Here is a 19,862-nt window from a genome sequence, read left to right on the forward strand (position 1 = left end):
TCTCATGCTGTTTCTCTCTCTCTCTCTCTCTCTCAAATAAATAAATAAATAAATAAAATCTTTAAAAAAAAAAAATTAAAAAAAAAAAAAAAGGTCTTTCACGGGCACACGGAGAGAGCACAGTATACGTGGCTTAGATGTACATCCAACAGAAATGTTAACCATGATAGCAAATGTGGAAAAACAAGTGGAATTTAGAGAAAACTGGCTCGAGCAGCACAAAAGGGACAGTGAATATCCGGACAGAGAGCTTCAGGGAAGCAGGATTTTCCTCCATGTGGCCACTATTCTACCTTGCCTGAGATGTAGGAGAGCTCACTACATTCACTGGGGGTCCATTCCAGAAATATGTACGGGGAACCTGCTATGTGCAAAGTGAGAAAAAGACACAGCTGAGCGTAGGGATTAGTCATAAAACCATGCAAAACTGAGAGAAGGGGAATGGTTAGGAGGACACTACAGGGTGGCTCAAAAGGTAAGTGACACAGAGGCTCCTGGGTGGCTCAGTCGGTTACGCGTCTGACTCGATCTCGGCTCAGGTCATGATCTCAGGGTGGTGGGATCGAGCCTCGTGTCAGGCTCCACGCTCATCAGGGAGTCTGCCGGAGAGTCTCTCTCTCCCTCTCCCTCCACCCCTCCCCCTGCTAGCCTGCTCACTCTCTCCCTCATATAAATAAATCAGTCTTTAAAAAAAAAGGTAAGTGATACATGGGTTGTCCTCGGAAGGAGGTGGTGGCACGGAAATGAGGAGAGATGCAATGCACTTTTTGTACAAAAAGAACTGGCAGATGATAGATTTGTTCCGACCGGGAGCATCACAAATGACACCAAGTGGTGCCAGTGGTACCTACCAGTTACAGAAATGTGCATTTAGGGAAAGCACTGGGTAGCTGACTGGTTCGGGAAAGCGAAGAGAAATGGTTAGAAATAGAAGGAAAGCTCCCCCCGCTTGTGCGTGCTCTCTCTCTCAAATAAATAAATAAAATATTTTTTTTAAAAAAGAGATGGAAGGAAAGCTAAGAGAACACAGATAACAGGTTAAGAGAATTTCAAAAAGGGGGTCACAGTGAGAGAGCTGAACGGACAACAAAACAAAATGAGATGAAAGGTAAGGAAAGGATGACTGCCGGATGGGGTAACCAGGAAGCCACTGCTCATCTTTCGACCGAGCAGCCTTGTCAGGGCAGCAGAGGAAGAAGCCACACTGAAGACCGAGGAGGAGCAACTTAACATACGGTGTTAGCTGCTCAAGCCTAAAATCCAAAGCACCATCCTTTCCTCTCTTTCACGCATGGCCACGCCAACTCATCCAACCCGTAAGTCCATCGCGTTGTCTCTGCCTCCAAAATAGCACGTTTCTATCTCCTCTCTCAGACCACGGCCCAGGCTGCACTCAGGACTCCCCGTGACTACTGCAACAGGACCCTGTTTGCTCTCCCTGCTGAAACTTCTGCCTTCATCCCAGTCTTCCCGGGAACTCCCTGCTATAGCTTACGAAGCTCTAGATGGTGGCTTCTCAAATATGTGTGGTGAAGAACCAGTCCTCACCCCCCAGCCCCCCGCCCCATCCATTGTGGACCAAGTGTTCTTAGAAATACAACGAAAGTGAGTTGCTGTTAATCACATGCTTTGATGCTGCCGACATGTCAAAATGCTGTAAGTTCTCAACTGCTTCCCCTGGGCCCAGGCGGAGATGGCGTGAGGACTGACAGCCCACACACCGCACTGGAACCGCTCTGCTCTGAAATGCTCCGGCCTCCGCTGGCCTCTTGACCGCCCACTCTCTCTCTGCTGCATTCTGATCTAGCCATCTTCATCATGTTCAAGCCAAGTTTGACAACATCAGACTTGTTTCCCTAGAAGTTCTGCACCTGCTGTTGCCTTCGCCTGGAACATTCTGGCGCTGTGTTTTCCCATGGGTTGACTCCTTGTCGCTCAGGGTTCGGTCCAAATGTCACCTCAGAGGAGTCTTCCTGCACCATCTATTCAGGATCTTATTATAAAATATTTCAAACAATGGGATGCCCTAAATTAACCAGCTGGGTTTCCACAAATTTTTTTTTTTCCCCTTTTTAGAGTCTATGAACTGAAGAAAACAATCCACGTTTTAGTAGTTTTTCACATTTCATAGCAACTGGCTTCCTGGAGTTTTCCTTCCAGATAGATGTACAACAGGGCCAAATGGCAAGGGAGGGGTGAGCAGTCTTCTGAATGGCGGCTTAGTAAGATGATTAAAACTTGTGACCAGGAAGGACACTAGCTTCAGGAGGGTCAGGGTCTGGTCCTGGCTTTGGCAATAACTCACTTCCTGTGTGACTTTAAGCAAATCACGTCACCTTTGTCTCATTTTACATCTGGGAGAAAAAATGAGGCAAGTAGAGCACAGACTAATAATCAGAGTCATCACAGATTTTGCTGCCTAAGCAAGACACTTTTGAGAGTCAAAGAGGGTGCTATTCTTAATTCTGCCAGAACCAAAGACGTAATGCTGATCCTGGGGAAACCAAGACGGGAAACCAGGATGTCACCTTACTTCGGCTCACAAGTGTATCCTTCTCTAGGAACATCTATGGGTGTTCACCTTCCTCATGTTCTATGGCTGACTCCATCTGGCGCATCCTAGGTGCTCCTTAAATGCTCACCCCATTTCCTTTTTGGGGAGCTTTTCTGAATTCTTTATGTAATCAAAACTATTGAGCTGTTCTACCATTTCACCACCTTATAATGACTGAACTGTCCTCATGTCAAACAGCAATACCCCTCCTACTGACAACAGTTTTTCCAAGAAGGTAAAAATTTAGGTATGAACCTCCTCCTTTTTCAAACCAAAGAATAAGTAGCCAAAAGACCTATGTGACTAAAGTTCTGCCATGTTATTAAAAGGCCAGAATGGGGTGAAAACCTTGTTTGCCCAACCAGTTTGCTAACAGACCATCGCAACCACATATAACATAAAAGAGAGGAAAACTTAAAACACACACATTCACCTATACATTTTGCAAATCTTAGAAGCAAAGACAACAGTCTACCTAGACCAAAACTCTGATTGCCTGCCCAAAACCAGGTAAGCCCAAGGCTGACCTGCACTTACCCAAACATGGCATATAACAATTTGCTAGGTTTTTAAACAGTCAGTTGTTTTTTCCTAAGGAAAGCACATCTTGGCTGTAATAGATTTTCTTTCAGCACCAGTGCGATTCTATGCCTTAGGTGCTTAAAAGGGTCCATTTATTTACTTTTCAACTGTAACGGAGCTGGTGTTGGATGGGAGGGCAGTGGGGGAGTGAGTCCTGTACACAAGAAGACCTCTGCCCCTTACGGAATGTTCTTTTGCCATTCATTAAAGAACTATAAATCTGAGTCAGACCCATGGCTCATACCATTTATGGGTGACACAACTCAATATTCTGAGAACATTTCTGATTGAGGAAATGAATATCCATTCAGCCCATGGCAAGATCAAAAGGAAAGGCGGTGAACAAATGCTACAGAACATCCCAGGAAAGGATCTAGCCTTGGTATACAAAGAACTGGACATGTTCGTTTACTTCCTATTCTCCGGGAACAATCTCAGGAACAAGTGGTGGAGGTTACATAAATTACAAAAGAGACAGGAAAAGCTCTGCTGAGATGTTGGCAGGACCTGAATAAAGAACAAACAATCCTTATAAACAGAGAGAAAAGGAAAACACAAAGCAAAACCAGTAACACTTTCACCATTACGAACAAAAACTGATGAGTGAAAATCTGTTTTGGAGATTTCTCTAGAATGTCTGCACAAGCACTCATCCCCAAAGCCTTTAAGACTCTTTCATCCTTAAAGTCATATAAGGGGGCGCCTGGGTGGCTCAGTCGGGTCAGCGTCCGACTCTTGATCTCTGCTCAGGTTTTGATCTCGGGGTCCTGAGTTCAAGCCCTACATTGGACTCCATGCTGGGCATGAAGCCTACTTTAAAAAAAAAAAGGTCATATAAGATCCAAAGCTCAGACATGAAATTCTCTTTTTAAGAGAAGCTTCCCCAAACAGAGGAAGGCTAGATCTGCCTTCACTGGCCGAGGGGTTTAATCACTTTCAGAGTTGAAGAAATGCCTTCCTGAGTCGGGGTCTTGGATATGTCTCCTGCAGGTCACCTGCACAGACCAGCTAGTACCACACCCACCCAGAGGAGCAAACACAGAGGAGCATGCCTGGAATGTGGCTGGGCTCTTTAGCAATCTCATGGAAGAGCTCTGGGACCTTAGAAAAAAGCATTTCTTTGTTTTATAAACAAACACATAGGATGATGCTCCTTTTCTTATTCCCTCTGCTAACTTCTCAAGTTCATTTGGAATACTCCACTTTGGCTATTTTCAAATCTCAAATGGATTTTACATCAACCTGTCCCTCTTGGTCTTCTTTTTTTTTTTTTAATGAGAGAGAGAGAGAGAGAGAGTACATGAGAGTGGGGAGGGTTAGAAGGAGAAGCAGGCTCCTCGCCGAGCAGGGAGCCCGATGCGGGACTCGATCCCGGGACTCCAGGATCATGACCTGAGCCGAAGGCAGTCGCTTAACCAACTGAGCCACCCAGGCGCCCCTGGTCTTCTTTAAGAGCCTTTGAGAAGTTACTTCTTAGGCCAAAAGATAGGAAATGATCATTTAAAATGTTTTATGTGGACACTTGATCATTTTAATCTTTTTCTGATGTCTCTCTTTAATGACCCAGGAAGCACTGTTAAAATACTCTTAAGAAGGAGAGATACCTCCCTGGGTTTACTTTCGCTAAGCTTCTGATACAGTCTTAGGGCTGTTATTCACCAGCTGCCAGTCCATTTTAATCGCACCACGTGGGATCCCTGGCAGACTCCAGTGGAAGGGATGTGGAGGATCCCTGAGGACAAAGACTGAGGGGTTTCCCCTCTTCCTCTCCTGCTCCGCCCAACAGAACACCTGCCTGTGATGACTGTTTCAAGAGGATGCTTCCAGTTTCTGAACAAATAAATAGGTCAACGACCTCTAAATGGACCAAATCACGGGGGGTAGACTCGGAGGTGAAGCCCCCTTGTCGTCATCCACTGTGAGGCTGGCTGGCCCCTTAGCCATCGGGGCTCCAGCAGCCACAAACAGCAGGGCTGTTTATTTAATTTAGCCTCTGCGTCAACTCTGACGGGAAAGTAGATTCGTGAATGTTTCCCCAAACTGAGTATGTCTTTGGATAGAAATCATCAGGCTTTTTGCGGTCTCGTTGACGGTAAGTGATTGCAAAATGGCCTCAGCTCCCTCATCTAGGAAAACTTATGGCCTAGACTCAAACTACCAGGTGTCACCTACCCAGGGCTCATGGGTCATATCTTTATCAATGATTAAAATAAAGAGATTGTGAAACCACTCTCTAAATATAAAAGCACACCACCTAAAGCACAATGCATCCATTAGGAGTCATGAAAATGAAAATAATAATGTGCATCTCTCGAGACGTTGAGGGGATCACAGTGAAAAGATGAGCTTGAGCGAAGCACCTAGACCCAGTGCTTGGTGCATAGGAGGTCCTCAGCAAAAAATACAGTGTTTATTCTGTGTTCTACTGTTCACTGTTTTTAGGGAGTCTTAGATCAGGGCAATGACGTAGGGAAGACTGGGAGCAGACATTCTGAAACCCCGTCCCCGCACACACTTACTGCGTCTCAGCCCCGAGCAGCATCTCCACTTTCTCACTCGCGTGGTTACTGAGGACCGTCAGAGTAAAGAGGTGGCTGGCAGAGCTCTGTCTTGAATAAAGCATTGTGGCACTGTTCTTCCCTGGAGAAGAATTAAGCTCTTCGTTGTCACAAGATTCCACCAATAGCTGATCTCTTAAGGAATAATCATTGACGTTGTAACTTTCTTCACTAAAAGGAAAAGGGAAAAGAACATGTCAACAATTCAGTGGCTAGGACTGTGACACTGTCAGTTTTCACGTCACCTTTGGGGAGAAGATGATGGGGAGGAAGGAAGGAAAGGGAGAGGATGATTTATTTTAAAACATGAGCTGGAATCTGAATTACATATATACTGATTATGAATCAATATACACTTCCCAAATTAGACCTGTTAATGGTTATTTCTCTGTAATATGCTAAATTGTATCTCAGGTTTAAAAGCAGTATTAAGCATAATTGTAAACGCTCTAGCTTTCATCTTACATTATCCTGGAACTGTTATCACAAGTGAGACACACATACATAGCGGTAATGCTCAGATGGGTACGCTTCCCCGGTCTTCCCTCTGTCCACAGAATAAAGAGGGAGTCCCAAACCTACCCTGGCTCTGGGTAACAAGGGCTCACTCCCAGCCTCCAAACCACTAGGCACAGGACAGAAGAAGAGCCTCAGAGGTCTGCCTGAGCCGTCCTTCTCTCCCAACACACACAGCGTCACCACCTGCTTCAGAAACCACCAGCACTGATTTCTCTATCCCCACTTCTGCCCCAGATCCCCAGTATTCCTCATTCCCCTGACTCTCATCCCCGTAGCACTGTGAACACGCCTAATTTGGCTCTACCCTCTGAGCTCCTCAGCTGGTCTCTGAACCCCTTCTACTGGGTCCTCCGGAAATAGGCCTCATGTAGGGAATCCAGCAAGATCTTATAAATCCTCAGCCTTGTCCCTGAACCCTCCTTTTACCTTCTTGCCTTAACAGAAATTTGGCTCTCCCTAGAAAATGTGGTCTCCCCGAAGGCTCTCTGCCGCCTTGCTTCTCGTTGCTGCTGCTAGAAAGTGATCACTTCCACCTCCTAAAAAGTCTTTAGCTTTGAAGCTCATGCTGTCCAGCTCTATGTCATAATCAACGTCAGGGACAGACTCCTGGACGCGTTAGGAGTCATCTGCCCTTACGAGTTTAGTTGCTGGCTCACGGTCTCTCCCCAACATGACTTTCCTGAATTTCCATGGAGGGGAGCCTTCCATTACCCTGGCTTCTCAGTTCCTTGACTTCCCCTTCCTCAACCATCTTATTCTCTCTCCTTCAGCTACCCCAACCATCGTCAGACCCTAGACCTTGTCATTGCCATCAACTGTAACCTCTCTGTAATCCCAATGTCAATCACCCTCTCCAACCACCTATCTCTCCAACTCCCTTCTTCTTCTAATCCTCAACCCCAATGATTCTTTAGCCCACCGACTCTACCACCTTTCCCCTGTCCTTAAACCCTTCGTGTCCTCTCGTTCATGCTTATTAAATGACCCAGCTTGGGTTTCTTGGTATGTAGTTTTAATCACTCCGTGCATACATGCTCATCTCCTTGGCAAATCCCAACCCTGGTTAGATCCGGCTCTCCCTCTACTCTGCCTGCATCTATAACCCTTGCAGCTGAACATGGAAGAGCTCAAGAAAGAACTGCTGAATAAATGGATGATTATGCAATATATTCTAGGAACAAAATGGGCTATTTACCTAATTTAAAAATAAATGCAAATGTATGAACTCAGAGAAACTAAGAGAAAAGGAAACTCCTTGTGCCCAGTCAACTATACTAGGAATTTCAGGATAGGCCATTTTGCTTAAGATTTCTTAGAATTTCTTTCATTCAGTGGTGGACACATCTACCTATCAACCACTTCCTTGTAACTCTCCTTGGACAACTTTATAAAATCTTTTCCAAAATTTCATTTGATAGATACCCCCCTCAAAAAACAGCAAATACAATTATCTATAAAAGCAAAATACTTCCTTCTGATCAGGTCTAACTTGTTGCTAAGGCAATAATCTGTATTAACTGAAAGTTCACATGGCAAGATCGTTTCCAAAACTCTCCTGAAACTGCCTACAGACCAAGACAGCCATAGTCAGGATAAATAAAATATTTCTCACATCAAAATAAGGTTTATCAAAGTTCACACAACTTTTATAAAAAGAGAAAACAGGGTAATACACGGATAATACACTTTACAAATAAGGTTATTTAGATATATAATATATATATATATTTAATTTATATGAGGATGAGAGAGAAAGCAGGAGGTGAGGGGCAGAGGGAAAATCTCAGGCAGACTCTCCGCTGAGCACAGGGTCCGACGTGGACTTAATCCCACGACCCCGAGATCATGATCTGAGCTGAAATCAGGAGTTGGCCGCTTAATCGACTGAGCTACCCAGGCTCTCCAGGTTGTATTTTTTAAAGGCCAGATTTACCAGAAACAAAGCAGTCAATTTTTGGCAGAGCAGGAAAAGTTTATATTGTTGTCTAGATATCTTAAACATCGATTTAACAGCTCAGGACTCAGGATAAACACCAAACCACAAAACACAAAAGCAAAAAACCAAAAGCAAAACCTCGACAACATCAAAAACAAGAGAAGGAACAAGATGAATGAGGGCTTCTTTGTTACCATGCTCCTTCTGTTCCTCTGAATCTTTTGGTCCAACTCACAAGTTAAACAAGATGACCTGTCAGTCAAAGACACCCATTTCCAGTTAAAAATCATTCTGTTTGCTCAAACAGAGAAATCCAAGCATCCTAACGTAGTGTACATGGGTATTTAGGTAGTGCCCTAACCAATGACATTGCACACGTATTCTTCATAGTTCCAAAGAAATAAAAGGCAAAGGAATGTTTATGCCATAAAGCCATCATTCAAGATGACTCAAGTTCCAGCATAACATGGTTCTACCTATTTGGTAGTCCCCACTAGAATCCAAGACCAAGAGGCCACAGGAAGGCTACGTGAACTAGCAGGAATAAACTAGTTCAGGCTTTCTTTTCCTCTTGACTTTCTGAGTTCCTCTTTTCCCCAGTGTTTGTAAAACAATATCCGCCAGTGTGTTTCATTAATGCTCTGAATCTTTGTCTCCTGGGGGCAATTAAGGCCAGAAGAAGTAGAAAAATTAAGAGTGGTTTTTTTTTTTTTTCCATTGTTCTCTTAAGCAATGACAACCACAACACCATTAAGAGCTGGGGTGACTGTGGGTGACCCCATTTCTGCCTGTTGTCCTCTCAAATGTCCAGTGGGGAAGACGAACTGTAGCCACTTTATTTATAGCTCTGTGAGTTCACCTCAAGGTATCCGCTTCTATGCATCTGCACATCTGTGTCATTGACTATGGCCAAACAGGGAACTTGTCCCACTGTTTGGATTTCTGCATCCAAAACAGGACACAGGAAACATGTCTTTGTTGTTGTTTGTTTGTTTGTTTAACTGATTCAATAATAATCATCCAATACCATTATTTCATCTAGACCTGCAAACCTGTTCATTACACAATAACGTTTACAACTTCTTCACTTCTCTTTATTTTTTTAAAGATTTTATTTATTTATTTGAGAGAGAGAGAGTGAGAGACAGAGAACATGAGAGGGAGGAGGGTCAGAGGGAGAAGCAGACTCCCCGCCGAGCAGGGAGCCCGATGCGGGACTCGATCCCGGGACTCCAGGATCATGACCTGAGCCGAAGGCAGTCGCTTAACCAACTGAGCCACCCAGGCGCCCTTCACTTCTCTTTAAATAAACACCTTAATTTCATTTAACAGTAGTGAAATAAATTGATTATTTATCCTCACCCTCTACTGTTCAAACCCAACGGGACAAAAATGAAAAAGCAACTCCCTCTTTGCTAGCATGTTCGTCCTCTCCCACACACACACACTCACACACTCACCCTCATAAAGGTTCAAAATCATCCTATTTTCTCCTCTCCGAATCTGCGAAATACTGGATGAAATTCATTCTGCTGATGTCAGGCAGCACCTACTTGCTCATGTTAAAACCAAAGGATAACTCTGGGTTAAAATAGGTGCCTCAGCAGAAGGAAGAGGGGAGAATCCAGAGCCAGATGCAGCTACTTACAAACTATCCCCCTCCTCTGCCTTCTCAGCCACGTCCCATAAGGATAACGCAGCCTCAGCCGGGCTTGGGAAAGCAACCCCTTTCCCGAGGGAAGCTGATGCTAATCAGACTTCCCCGTGTTTGTCTCTAGCATTTAACAAACATATGGTTTACACAGTCTCTGGAACAATTTGGACCATGTAATTAGGAAGTTAAACTGCCCAGAAAAAGGCAAATGGAAAAACCACCTTTCCTTGCATGGAGAAGTTTATACGTAGACTTCCTCTGATTGTCTTACATGTGTTCCAAGTTTGGCAGCTGGGCGTCCAGGCCGCCTGCTTTGTGCAGGCCGCGGGCCCTGTCAGGTGCAGCAATCAAATCTATAGAAGCCTGTTGTTCTGTGGCGTAAACAGTGATGCTGCTGAAACCTACCTAAAGTCCTCGTAACCTCTGCTGAGATTCTTGTCTTCCTTTTTTTTTTTTAACTGAGCTCGAGAACTCTCTGTAGAGAACAGGATATGGTGGTAAACACATACCTCAACTATTCTTCCCTGAGGAAGGCAGTCTTTCGTTAGGCACTTCAGATAGCGTTCGATCCTACTCTAGGCCACCTCACGGCGTGGGTTAAAACATCATATACCTTACTGTGAATAGTGGCTTTCTTTTTTTTTTTTAAAGATTTATTTATTTATTTATTTATTTGACAGAGAAGGAGAGAGAGAGCAAACAAGCAGAGGCAGAAGGAGAGGGAGAAGCAGACTCCCCACCGAGCAGGGAGCCTGATGCGGGACTCGATCCCAGGACCCTGGGATCATGACCTGAGCCGAAGGCAGACGCTTAACGACTGAGCCACCCAGGTGCCCCGAATAGTGGCTTTCTTAAAAAGATTCTTATGGATCACTTTTAACTTTCTGTCCCATCGATTTCTCTAAAGGTTGGAATTTTTCATAATGGGCAGATATTTATTACTTTGCGATCAGGACAGCACGTTACAACTGCGGACAACATGCACACATTTTTAAAACACCACAACCACATACATCCACGTGCATTAGTGAGTGCAGGATGTCAGACTCCAGCCTCAGCGCGGGACTTACTCTGGGGAGGAGGAGGAGGAAGATGGGATGGAGACACCGTCGATGTGTCTGCAGTACCACAGCAGGCTTTTTTGTTTAAGGGGGAATGATCTGACAGTAACATGCAAAAAGTTAGTATCTGTTCAATCTGGATGATAGGTATCTTAGTGTTTGATAATTTTCTATATGTTTGAAGTACTTTACAAGCCAAGCCTGTAAAGAAAAACTTAAAGAATAATAAATGCATCGTGTGTGTGGATATGTGAGGGTACAGCTGAAGTGACTATTGCACAGTGGAATTTTTTTCACCCTACAAACAACTGGTTATTTGCAGATGACATCATTGTTTGAAAAGATATTACAAAGTGAGAGTGAATTCAACAAAGTGTTTGGGTTAAAAAAAAAAAAGCTTTCCTATATATGAATGACACTTGGTTAGAAAATGTAATAGACGAAGTCATCTTATTTATAATAGCCACAAGACCCATACAATATTTAGGATTAAACCTAACAGGTTTCTGCAATATGAAAACAGCCTCCAGGTACTTCAGAAGAAGGCCTGAATGGATAGGAAAGTTTGATACTATAGAGGTATCAATTCTTACTGAATCAAAATCTAATTTTATCACAATCCCAAAGAAGTACACACAGGGTTTTTTGGGATGTGGTGAAGAGGGGGAATAGTCAATTTGATTCTAAACCAGACAAAAAATAAACATGTAAGCACAGTCAGAAGGATTATGAAAAAGAACAGAGTGATCCAGCCTTAGGCCATATTAAAAGCATACTGTAAAACTACAGTAATTCCAAGACTGCGTCTGGGGCATGAGCTGACAGATGGATTAGTGAAACGAAACAGTGGGCTCACAGATTGGCCCAAACACATTTGGGAATTTAGGACATAGTATGGGTGACATTTCAAATCTGTGGGGAATGAACAGGTCAGTCACCAAATAATATTGGAACATCTGAAGAAGCATTTGAAAAATAAAGAAGTTTGGATCCCAATCTCATTCAGTAACCAGGATGTTTCCTTGGATCCAAGCTCTGGGTACATTAAGAGTCATAAAGAAGAGGTGGTGACAGAGCAGGTCTTTCTCCTGGGCACAGACCCATCAGGGCTTGCCTTGTGACTTGCGGGGGGGCGGGGGGTACTTTGAAACATGCAAATACCTTCGGGAGAGTCCACCCTAACCCTCATTAGCAAACATATTACTTTAAGTACATAATAAGGACGACGACCAGGAATGGGAAATAGGCTGGTTGACCAAGATGGAGCCAGACATGGGAAAGGAAAGATGTGATGGGGGAGGTGAGGGGAAGGCTTGGATTGTGAAGGCCGGTCTTCCCACAACCCATGGCTCCTCAGCCTTCACTGTGAGTCGTCTCACATTCGACCATGGCGTTGTTCTGGAATTTTCTTTTATGGCCCAAATCCGACAGGTGGAAACCCAACCAGCACCTCCAATTCTTCCTTTCATAAAGAGTTAAATTTAGAAGAAAAGATGCTATCAAGAATTATCCAGGGGGCGCCTGGGTGGCTCAGTTGGTTAAGCGACTGCCTTCGGCTCAGGTCATGATCCTGGAGTCCCGGGATCGAGTCCCGCATCGGGCTCCCTGCTCAGCAGGGAGTCTGCTTTTCCCTCTGATCCTCCCCCTCTCATGCTCTCTGTCTCCCATTCTCTCTCTCAGATAAATAAATAAAAAATCTTAAAAAAAAAAAAAGAATTATCCAAAACAACATGATTTTCTGAATATATCAAAATAGTGATGTTTATTTTTTTACCTGTGCAGTAACACCCTTTCCAGAGACTTTGTTTAAAACGTGAACTCAGGTTCCCGGTTCTGAAAAACATTTACTTGGCCGGTGCCAAGACAAATGTCTCTTGAGCTAGCAGCTGCCTGCATTTTTTGTTTTTTTCAGACCCTGTCCCTACATGCTGGTGAAACTCATCCCCAAGGCCATCACGGCCCAGCACCCCACCAAATCCAATGACCTGAATTTCAGCACTGTTCTCCTTAACATCTACAAAATTTGATGATGTTGAGCCCCTGTGACATCCTGAAACTCTATCTTCCTCTTCTAATGTCTCTGTGACATTTCCAAGTCATCCTTCTTTTGGATCACTCTCCAAGATCCTCTCCCAGCCCCTTGCTTTTCCCTGAGGGATTTTTAATGGCTCCGCCATTCTCCCAGTATGCTGATCCACAGGACCTGAGGAGGTTTTATAAGATCAAAGGAGATTCTTTCTACTTTCCTTCAAGACATGTGTAAGAATTCTTCCTGTGCAGATTTCAATTTCTCTTCCCCTTCTGAAAACATGATTTTTAAATCCCCACATTTGATCTTGTGCTTAACGAGAATAAAGATACTCTAGTTAACATTTCTGGGATAAAGACTATTGGTCTGTATTGAAATTGATTTTGAGTTAAGAGGTTGAAACACCGTGTCACACGACAGATGTTGATTTCAATTTCAAAGGTTGGTTTCAGAATAATACAAACAAGTTTTTATTGAAGTGCTGTACAATCTTAAAGTAATGAAGTACAGTATAATACGTAGGAGTAGAGACTTGATTTAGAATGTCTGGTAAGAATCCCAATTTTATCACTTACTCACTGTGATCTTGAGCAAGTTACTGACCCTGTCTGTGTTTTCTCATCTGTAAAATGGGAATAAAAATACCAATCTCCTTGGATTGTTGGGAGGGTTAAGTAAGATAACATATTTATTATTTTGTTGCACGGAAAGCTCTTATAATCATGCCTGGCTCACAACCAGTAAATGCTAGCTGTTATTTTTAATTTTCCTGACAGATCATGCATTCTGATTGCCTGACATGTTGTTAAAGGCTTGATAATTATAGGCACTTTGCAAATGGGCAAGTGGACTAAGCATGACTTAAACTAAATACCTAGGTCAAGAAATTCATAGTTTGGCAAGCACTCCAACAAAACAAAGCAAGATATTTATCCAGAAACTGATTTCAAACAGACTTACTTGTTCAGTTCCTCAAAATAATTCTGAAGCTAACACACACGCCGCAGGCTTCCTATTTCATTGTCAACAATATAACAAATAGTTATAAGGACCCCATTTGTTGGTAAGATAAGGATCTGATGTGATTCACTGTCACCAAAAAATACGGCTAGTGACCCATCACAGGACTAGAAAGGCCTCCTTCCTCTCATCAGATCTCCAGATTCTGCAACCCGGGACCCGGGCTGCGCGCAGGATGCCCTGAACCCGTGGCCCTTGAAAAGAGGAGATGGGCAAGGCCGAGAGGCTGTTAGCACCTTACTGAGGCTTTCTCTCTGGCATAACCAGAACTAAACAAGCTCTGAAGAACAGGTAGGCAGCTTCTTAGGTTGGTAACAGGATTACTACAAATTACTAAGTAAACCTCACATTCAGGTCTCCTTCCACTGACTTCCTTGAATGAAAGGGAAAAATATGCTGAATTCCCTTTTTTCAGCCACAAAGTCATACTGTCTCCTAATCAGTTGTAAGGGATGTTGCAAGAGAATCGCTACTACAAAAGCGTACACGTGATTCCCACCAACTTATAAAAGAACAAAAGTAGATCAATGGTTATCGCTCACTCACTTGCCATCTGATAATGGACGGAGAGGGAGAGGCATTGAGTTAAACACATTTATTCCTAAGGTCATATATCAGGGGCCATAAATCAGGTCTGACCCCAGAGTGCACCACAACCTTCAGATGTGTAGCGCTGACCAAAGGTTTCAAACCATTTTTTAAAACTATAAAATAAGCTAGAAGCAGAAGGGCAATAACTTGATTTGTGCCAAGATCTTTAAAGACAGAGAGATAATACCAGGAATAATACTGATACTCAGCATGTATCAGTCACTTAGCAGGGACCATTCATTGTCTTAAGAGGTTTATGTGCATTATTTCATTTAATTCTCACAGAAATTCCATGAGGAAGATGAACTGTTAAACCCACTTTACAGATGAGACTACCGACGCTCTAAAAGATTAACAGTAACTTGCCCAAGATGACATGGTCAGGATTTGAGCCCAGTTCTACCTGACCCCAGACACAATATTGTGCGTCTCAGCCACCACAGCTTTCGGCGTTGAAAAGCAAGGTCAACTCTTCCTACAGACTAGAGGAACGGATCCCCAAACTGCTCATGACATTAGAGGAATCAAGGGTATGTGCGGCAGCCAGAGAAAAAGAGGATGAGAAGAAAAGCAGTGGGGTTCTCATGGCTCTCCTACCCTATCTCACCATCTTGAATTTAGAAACCGATAACCACCAGTGGTCAGAAATAACCAAGGTTTATGTTCCAGGAATACAAGTGCTTTGAGTAAGAGAATCTTATGGCCTTTCCAAGATTCTCTTAAAGTTAATTTCCCAAGGAAGAAGTTTACCTTGCAGAGGAAGAGAGACAGTGTCAGGTGACTTCAGCTTTCTATAGTAGGAAAACCTTCAAAATGGAAAAACTCTAAATGGGATCAAGCCAGGCCATGACCCTTTCCAAAGAGCTTGTGCAGTTTTAAGCCACTGGGCATTCAAACTACTTGAGAAAACTCAAGTTCTAACTTAAGTTCCTGAACTTATGATAATGATCCGGCAGTAATCTATTATAGAAAATCCTTTTTTAAAACCCTGAGGATTTGTAATGTGTCTTAGAGTTCAAGTTATGTCAGTCTATATAACATTTATGGAACGAGGAATCAGGAAGTGGCAATCTACGGCCTTAAATGTCTTCAGGAAGGAACTGTTATGATAAGGAAACTCTTCCCTACCCTCTGACGCTAGATTATCCAAAGGCAGAGGAAAGCTCGCAAGTGCAATTTGGTACTGGTTCTAATTTTCTCCTACAATCAGTAAAGGTGTTTATCAAAACAAACAAAAAAGGTGCAAGTTTCTAGGCTATTTTTCCCAATGATATTACACGGTGGGGGAAAGTTGAAAACAGTCTAAAAAAATGAAGTTAAAAAAGAACGAGCTTAGGGGCGCCTGAGTGGCTCAGTCGTTAAGTGCCTGCCTTCGGCTCAGGTCACGATCTCAGGGTCCTGGGATCGAGTCCCACATGGGGCTCCCTGCTCTGCAGGAAGCCTGCTTCTCCCCCTCCCACTCCCCCTGCTTGTGTTCCCTCTCCCGCTGTGTCTCTCTCTGTCAAATAAATAAAATCTTAAAAAAAAAAAAGAACAAGCATAAAGATATTGTTTAGAGAGAGGGCTGTGGAGTCAGAAACTCAGATTAGAATCCTGGCTTTGCTGTGAGACCTCGAAAAAGAGACTCTCTCTGCCTCAGGGTCCTCAGCCATTAAATGGAAATACTACGAATCCTAGGTTGCTATGACAACTCGATGGTATGTTGCATATGCACTCTGAGCACTGTTAATGGCACACTGTACATGCTCCGTAATATGGGTTCTTATCATCACCATTACTATTCCTGCTCATCTGCAGGGAATACCTGAAAACATCACGGTTACATTGTTTGTGGGTGGAGAATTCAGCAGAAGGACGGAAAAAAACAAACCAGAACACGATACACTCACTGTTGCAGACAAGACTAGACCAGATTTCTGCATTCTTTCGGTATGATGCCCAACCCCCAGGCCAGGCCCATGAATCTGGGTGCTCCAAACGTGCGGAAGGACACGTCTCGGCCGGCGGGCACAACAAGGCGCTACCGACGAGACTCGCAGGTGAACCACAGCTGGGCGACTAGCGCCAGCCAAGCACAAGGAGGGTCTAAATCTCCAGTCACTTCCTGCTTCTTTGAAACGAAGGCCCCACCCCCTTCCCCGCGGTCATCCTAGAGGCAAGCACGAGCTCTTTTAGCGAGTTCTTTTGGTCTACAACTACTTGTATGTTAATTAGTGCTCTGTGGAAAAGATGATTTCCTGGTCGTGGCAGCAACTGTCTGCAATCTAATCAGCTGTCAGCCTCCCCTGCTTCTGGTCTACCACGTCCCATTGTGTCCAGCCTCAGGGGATGCATCCCGGCTCAACCCAAACAATCCCGGCTCTCCTGTTCCCCTTGGTCGCAAGCCAGCGCTCCCAGCCTCCCCTATAATGACAAGTCTTGGGACCCATGACTGACCTATGAGACATAAGAAGTCTTCAGGGGATTGTCTGGGAAAGGCTCTCCTCTGCTGATAAAAAAAAAAAACAAAAAAAAAAAGAAAGAAAGAAAAGCCGCTTGCAGGAAGAGCCCCTTTGTCAGCCTCTGTTTCTCAGCCTTGCCTCCCTATGTCTTTGAATGAAATCATGATGCTTGGATCTGCAGAAGCCATCTGCGACCATGAAGCTATCTGCATGGGGGCAAAAAGCCGACAGAGCACACTGCAGCTGAAGAATGGACAAGGGCTGGGCTACTTGTGACCACGGGGCCCAGACTGCCCCCGCATCGTCACATCTTTGCAGAGAGAAGTAACTATCTGGAGGATTTGAGTCACTGTTATTTGGGAACTGTTACATACAGCCAAAAGCTTTCCTAAGTGATCCAACAGTGAATCTACCAGAGAGAAATGGAGATGGAGAGTTTCCCAAGCTCACCTGACTTCTTGTTTTGTGTGTGTGTGATGATTCACCAGTTTTATTGCTTAAACCCTTTCGTATGATGAGACTTTTACTTGCAGCTCAAAACATTAGTTGACAACAATAGGACAAAATAAAAGCAGGCCTAAAAATACTTCCTCTGTAGAGCAGAGTTTTTGCAAATATGGTCCTAAATGTTTTTGAAATTGAGGTTATGTGGCACTTATGGATAACTTTATAGGTAAAAGTCCGGAGATATGATAAGCCACATGATGAACAAAGGTCCAGATTTGTTTTTGCCAAAATGAATCCAAAATTAATATATAATGGAGCAGAATACAAAAATCACATCCTTTAAAAATAAAGGAGAATTCTAAGAAATTTTAGCTTGGGAGTAGAAGGAGGGGGTCTGCCCTTTGAGTAATGCATTCACTCAAACTGTTTATATTTCCACAATTGGTTCAAATTCAACAGACATTTATAAATGATCATTATGGGCCAGATCGCTGGGCTATGCACTAAGGATACAAAGGTCAACAAGACAGACATGAACACATAGTAACACAAATGTTATGGCAGAGAAAGTACAGGGTTTTATGGGACCATAAAGCAACAGAAATGAACCCACTACCGAGGACTGGATTAAGAACTCCCAGTGGGTGTGCCAATTCATCTAAGACCTCAAGAATAAAAAGGACTTTCGCTAGAAAAGGCTTGGGTGGACTGGGTCAGTGGCGAAGTGAGAGAATTCAGGCAAAGAATGATGTGTCGGGTCCTGGTGGCTAGAAAGGTGGTTCAGTGAGGCTAAGTACAAGGTAGGACCACGGAAGGGCCATTTGCAAGAGATGGCCTGAGTAAATGTGTCTTTTATTTATTTATTTAGATTTTTAAATTTATTTTTCGACAGAGACAGAGACAGTGAGAGAGGGAACATAACCAGGGGGAGTGGGAGAGGGAGAAGCAGAATTCCCGCTGAGCTGGGAGCCTGTCACCAGGCTCGATCCCTGGACCCTGGGATCATGAACTGAGCCGAAGGCAGACGCTTAACAACTAAGCCACCGAGGCGCCCCTAAATGTGTCCTTTAAAAAGCATATTTTTACATTCTGCTGTGTAATGTCAAGTGGATGGAGGGATGGTGGTATGACTCCAGTTAGGTGTCTCACAGGTAAATTCAAGGTGGCTCCACAAGCGCCCTGGCAATGTAAGAGGAGAGAAGCAATTTCAGGGGCTGCCTAAGAGACCCGTGATTGGCTGGACAGGGGAGCGCAACGAGTACACAGAGCCAAAGTAGTCTTTCGGGTTTATTGGGGAACAACCGGATGCATGGAGGTGGCTTTAACAAAGGAGGGGAGAGACACTGGAGAAGGAACAGGTCTGAAGGAGAAGATACAGATGAAGGTAACCTATGAGCCCTCCAAATAGAGGTGTTCAAGTCACATGACCAAGATGACATTCCAAAATTAGGAAGAACGGCATCAGTCAATGTTGATTAAAAAATGGTGTGTTCTACAACTGGCTTAAGACATTTTTCTTAAACACATTTATTCATTATGTGATCATAATCATACTTCAACAGTGGTGATGGGTTGGGGGAGGGTAGTGAGTTGAACTGTGTCCTCCAAAAGTCTGCGAAAGTCCTAACCCCTGGTACCTGTACATGTGACCTTATTTAGAAATATGGTCTTTGCAGATGTAATCAAGTTAGGGTGAGATCATCCTGGGGTAGAGTAGGCCCTAAATCCAGTAACTGGTGTCCTTATAAGGAGAGAGAGATTTCGAGACACACTGAGACACGGAGAGAAGAATGCCATATGAAGACAGGCAGAGATTGGAGTTATGCTCCTTGAAGCCAAGGAATTCCAGGGGCCACAAGGAGCTGGAAGGAGTGAGGCAGGATTCTCTCCAGAGACTTCAGAGGGAGCATGGCCCTGCGAATACTTTTATTCTGGACCACTGCCTCCAGAACTGGGGCACAATCCGTTCCTATTGTCTTGAGCCACCCAGTTTGTGAGACTTTGCTATAGCAGCTGAAAAAAACTAACAGAGGGGGAACTGCTTTTTGCTTCAGAAGAAATTGGGAGGGAAGACTTAAGCCAGATCGAAGGCACTAAAGGAGAATAGGCGGTTGACTACCTTACAAAATAAGGCTTTTGAGAGTCTGAACCTATTTAGGTCTTGAATTCAGTTTTCACCTTTCAGAACTGGACACAACAGTACTTGGTCCCTAAGGTTGGACATGGGGTATGGTCTGTGCACTGTAATGGATAATTATAAATAAGTTATTACTAGGCATAAATAAGTTACTATTCATTAATCTAGGAGTATAACGTGGCAGTCTGTTCCCCTCTTACAATATTACTGTTAGTGCTGTGTCAGGTCTGATACATTTGCACATCCCCCCTATTCTGAAGGCAGTACTCATTAACAGTCTGACATCACTGTTGTGCAGTGGTTCTCAAATGGGGGCAATCTGCTCCTCCCCAA

At 43.8% G+C, this 19,862-nt stretch overlaps 1 protein-coding gene across 5 annotated transcripts in view; it reads right to left on the reverse strand.

Moving 5' to 3' along the window:
* The window catches only part of ARHGEF26 (Rho guanine nucleotide exchange factor 26), a 122,491-nt gene that overhangs the window by 10,524 nt on the left and 92,105 nt on the right, over positions 1–19,862 (reverse strand). For all 5 annotated transcript variants that reach the window (XM_054504352.2, XM_064586115.1, XM_045903513.3 and 2 more), the window contains one exon: positions 5,656–5,865. In XM_054504352.2, the coding sequence (XP_054360327.1) occupies positions 5,656–5,865 (210 nt within the window). The remainder of the gene's footprint in view (positions 1–5,655; positions 5,866–19,862) is intronic.

Source organism: Mirounga angustirostris, unplaced genomic scaffold (assembly GCF_029215605.1).
Source record: "Mirounga angustirostris isolate CCGP_5_RB_7025 unplaced genomic scaffold, mMirAng1.0.hap1 SCAF_1, whole genome shotgun sequence".
Taxonomy (NCBI): domain Eukaryota; kingdom Metazoa; phylum Chordata; class Mammalia; order Carnivora; family Phocidae; genus Mirounga; species Mirounga angustirostris.